This window comes from Micropterus dolomieu, unplaced genomic scaffold (assembly GCF_021292245.1).
Source record: "Micropterus dolomieu isolate WLL.071019.BEF.003 ecotype Adirondacks unplaced genomic scaffold, ASM2129224v1 contig_1331, whole genome shotgun sequence".
Taxonomy (NCBI): domain Eukaryota; kingdom Metazoa; phylum Chordata; class Actinopteri; order Centrarchiformes; family Centrarchidae; genus Micropterus; species Micropterus dolomieu.
The window spans coordinates 1-3,441 of record NW_025730321.1 but is presented as its reverse complement, the minus strand read 5'-3'; the positions used below and the strand labels follow the sequence as shown (position 1 = coordinate 3,441).

General features: G+C 40.9%; 1 protein-coding gene across 1 annotated transcript; it reads right to left on the bottom strand.

Annotated features, from left to right (window-relative positions):
• Positions 1–5: 5 nt before the first annotated feature.
• On the bottom strand, positions 6–3,309 carry LOC123964248 (protocadherin gamma-A8-like; the record flags this gene model as incomplete). The annotated part of the gene is made up of 3 exons (XM_046041330.1): positions 6–415; positions 1,703–2,018; positions 3,116–3,309. Coding segments are annotated over 3 exons (920 nt in total), but the record flags the coding sequence as incomplete, so codon positions are not given.
• Positions 3,310–3,441: the final 132 nt, after the last annotated feature.

The window sequence follows — 3,441 nt, the reverse complement described above, 5'->3', positions numbered from 1 at the left end:
TCATTGTACTCCTTGTCGTGTGTAAAGTCAGTGAACTCCGACAGCACTTCAGGGAAGCTGTCCGCCACCGCCACGTTAACAATGACTGTAGCTGAACGAGAGGGCTGCCCGTTGTCCTCCACTATAACAGTCAGTCTTTGTTTCACAGCATCTTTATCAGTCACTTGGCGGATAGTTCTTATTTCTCCATTCTGTAAGGCCACTTCAAACAGCGCCCTGTCTGTGGCTTTCTGCAGTTTATAGGAGAGCCAGGCATTCTGTCCAGAGTCCACATCAACAGCCACCACTTTAGTGACCAGATAGCCCACATCTGCTGAACGAGGCACCATTTCAGCCACCAGAGAGCCACCAGTCTGGACTGGGTACAGAACCTGAGGGGGGTTGTCGTTCTGGTCCTGGATCATTATTTTCACAGTCACGTTGCTACTGAGTGGAGGGGAGCCTCCATCCTGCACTTTCACAGTAAGCTGAAGCTGTTTGATTTGCTCATAATCAAATGACCGCACTGCATGGATCACTCCACTTTCTGAGTTTATAGAAACATATTCAGAAACTGGAGATCCACCGATATTAGTATTTTCCAGAATATAAGATATACGGGCATTTTGGTTTTCATCGGGATCTTTAGCCCTGACCGTGAGAACAGAAATACCTGGAGCGTTGTTCTCTGTGATAAACGCATTGTAAACACCTTCTGAAAACACTGGAGCATTATCATTCACATCAGATACCTTTAAATGAAACGTTCTTTTTGTTGAGAGAGGAGGAATTCCTGTATCTGTCACAACTACAGTGATGTTATACTCTGAAACACTTTCTCGATCTAATACAGTATCTGTTACCAAAGTATAGTAATTTCTTAAGTGAGATTTTATTTGAAAAGGCGCATTTTGTTCGATTCTACAATGTACTTGTCCGTTATCACCTGAATCGAGGTCTTTTACATTTATAATGCCAATAGTTGTGCCAGGAGGAGAGTCCTCTGAAACAGGACTTGTGAATGACATAACACTTATCATAGGAGAGTTGTCATTTATATCAATCACTTCAATTATCACTTTGCTTGAATCTGTCAAACCTCCCTGATCTTTTGCCTCTATTCTGAGTTCGTACTTTCTATCTTTTTCATAATCAATTAAACTTCTTATAAAAATAACACCACTTGTTTCATCTACTGTAAACAAATCACCGAGACCACTGTTAAGATCTGAAAAATAATATGTTACAATACTGTTTGTCCCGGAATCTGCGTCACTAGCGTTAACTGTGGTCACATATGTATCTCTGGGAGCGTTTTCCATTACTGTGGCTTTGTACACAGATTGATTAAATACAGGCGCATTATCATTGATATCAAGAACAGTGATATCTATATTTACTGTACCAGATCTTTGTGGAGTTCCACCGTCTACAGCTATTAGCTTTAGAGACAGATTAGGATTCGTCTCTCTGTCTAATGGCTTCTGTAACACCATCTCTGCATATTTCTTTCCATCTGCATTAGAGTTTTGTTTCAGAACAAAATTGTCATTCTCGGTCAGAAAATATTCTCGGAGTCCGTTGATTCCCACATCGGGGTCTTCTGAACTCGTCAATGGAAAACGAGCCCCAGTATTAGCTGATTCGCTGATTTCAAAATTAATTTTATCTTTTTTAAAAGAGGGCGAATGATCATTTATGTCTATTATTTCAACAGTGATTTGATGAAGCTCCATAGGGTTCTCTAAAATCACTTCAAAGCTGAAACTGCATGGTGTTACGTCTCCGCAAAGCTGCTCCCGGTCCATTCTCTCTTTCACGACTAGAATCCCTTTGTCTGTCTTCAGCTCGGTGTACTGGATGCTCTCTCCGGTCACGATACGGGCCCGACCAGAATGGAGCCTTTTTAGATCCAAACCAAGATCCTGTGCTACATTACCGATTAGGGAGCCTTTCTTCATCTCCTCTGGGATTGAATATCGGATATGTCCGCTGACCAATTGGTTGAAATAAAAAAGGAAGAACAGAAGATGCCAAATCTGTCCGCAACAAATGCGCCATTTTACGCACCGAGTAGAGGCTCGTATTCCACACGTCATGGCAAAAGGAAATCACGGAGATATGCTCTGCAACGATCCAAGTACGACACTTATTCTGAAAAACTAAACTGAATGTACGTCTAAAGAAAAATGATGCTGACGTTTCAATGTACTGTATACATCAGAATGGAGATATCAATGAATGCGAGTCTGTTTTCCTCGAATGTCAGCCAATATAATGCACACCATCTCCCTTTCTCTCATAGGTGGTGAGGGAGGGGACTGTGAGGTAATGTTTTAGAGATAATGTTGGATTGACCAACAGCGTCCCTTAGAGTACAAAATCAGTAAAAGCATGCAACATAGATTTCTGGAAATAGACTGATTACATGTGGTTGGTGGATACTTAAAATATTATGTAAAAACATTTCAACACAGTATTCCGAAAAAAAATAAATAAATAAATAAATTGAAATCTAATTAATACAACACAGAGACTTAGTATCATAATCATCTTATGTAATTAGCACTAAAGAAATATATGGATAAAAACATCATTGCGATAGACGCAAAGCAAGACAAGAAAAACGAAAATACCACTGGACTTCCACCACGGTTCAGGGAAGCATCGGGGAAGAAAACGGAAGGAGTTTGGTAAAGACAGTTGATGTTAAATAAGAGCAGTGAAAGGAGCTTATTTGATTGTTACTATAATTATTGAAGTCACATGCGAACCACCCCTCCCTCCAACAATCGCGAGTGAATGCACCTAAGAGATCTAGACACCCCCTAAACTGTATTTATAATGTTGCAAGTGACTAGCAAGTTATCAGTTCACGTCAACAAAAAATCCAACTAAGTCACAAAAGCAATGTGCGTGTGAAACAATAAAACACCACATCACTGACTGAGAATAAAAGGTAATATAATTTATAAAGATCTGAATATGAATACAGAAGCAGTCATCCTATCAAGAGACGCAAATGAGATGCTGTCCATGGTTCTGAAGAGACGGTAAAGCGTGCCACAATTCACAATTGTTACTAAACACTTAAAGAAATGACGGCACAGAGATGCAGCTACATCATTTAACTGACCTCTAGAGGAGAGTCTGGTTCCAGGATGCTCTTTTCACTCTGTATCCGCTGCATCGTCCCTGTAGAACTGGGGTCCATTATCAGCACGTTCTGACTACCAGCTCTGCCGAACTTACAGTCACTCTTTCTGGAGTCAGTCGTCCTGCACACCTCGTAGTTGTACACGTGCTGGAGAGTCCCTGTGCCCAAAGTGTCTGAGTAACGTGGTGGATAATACGGAATCACAGGGAGATTGGAGTGATACAGGACGCGAGACTGTCTCCATCTGTAGATTTTCACTGATATAATAACCACTAAACACGTGATGAAGAGGAAGGAAACTACAG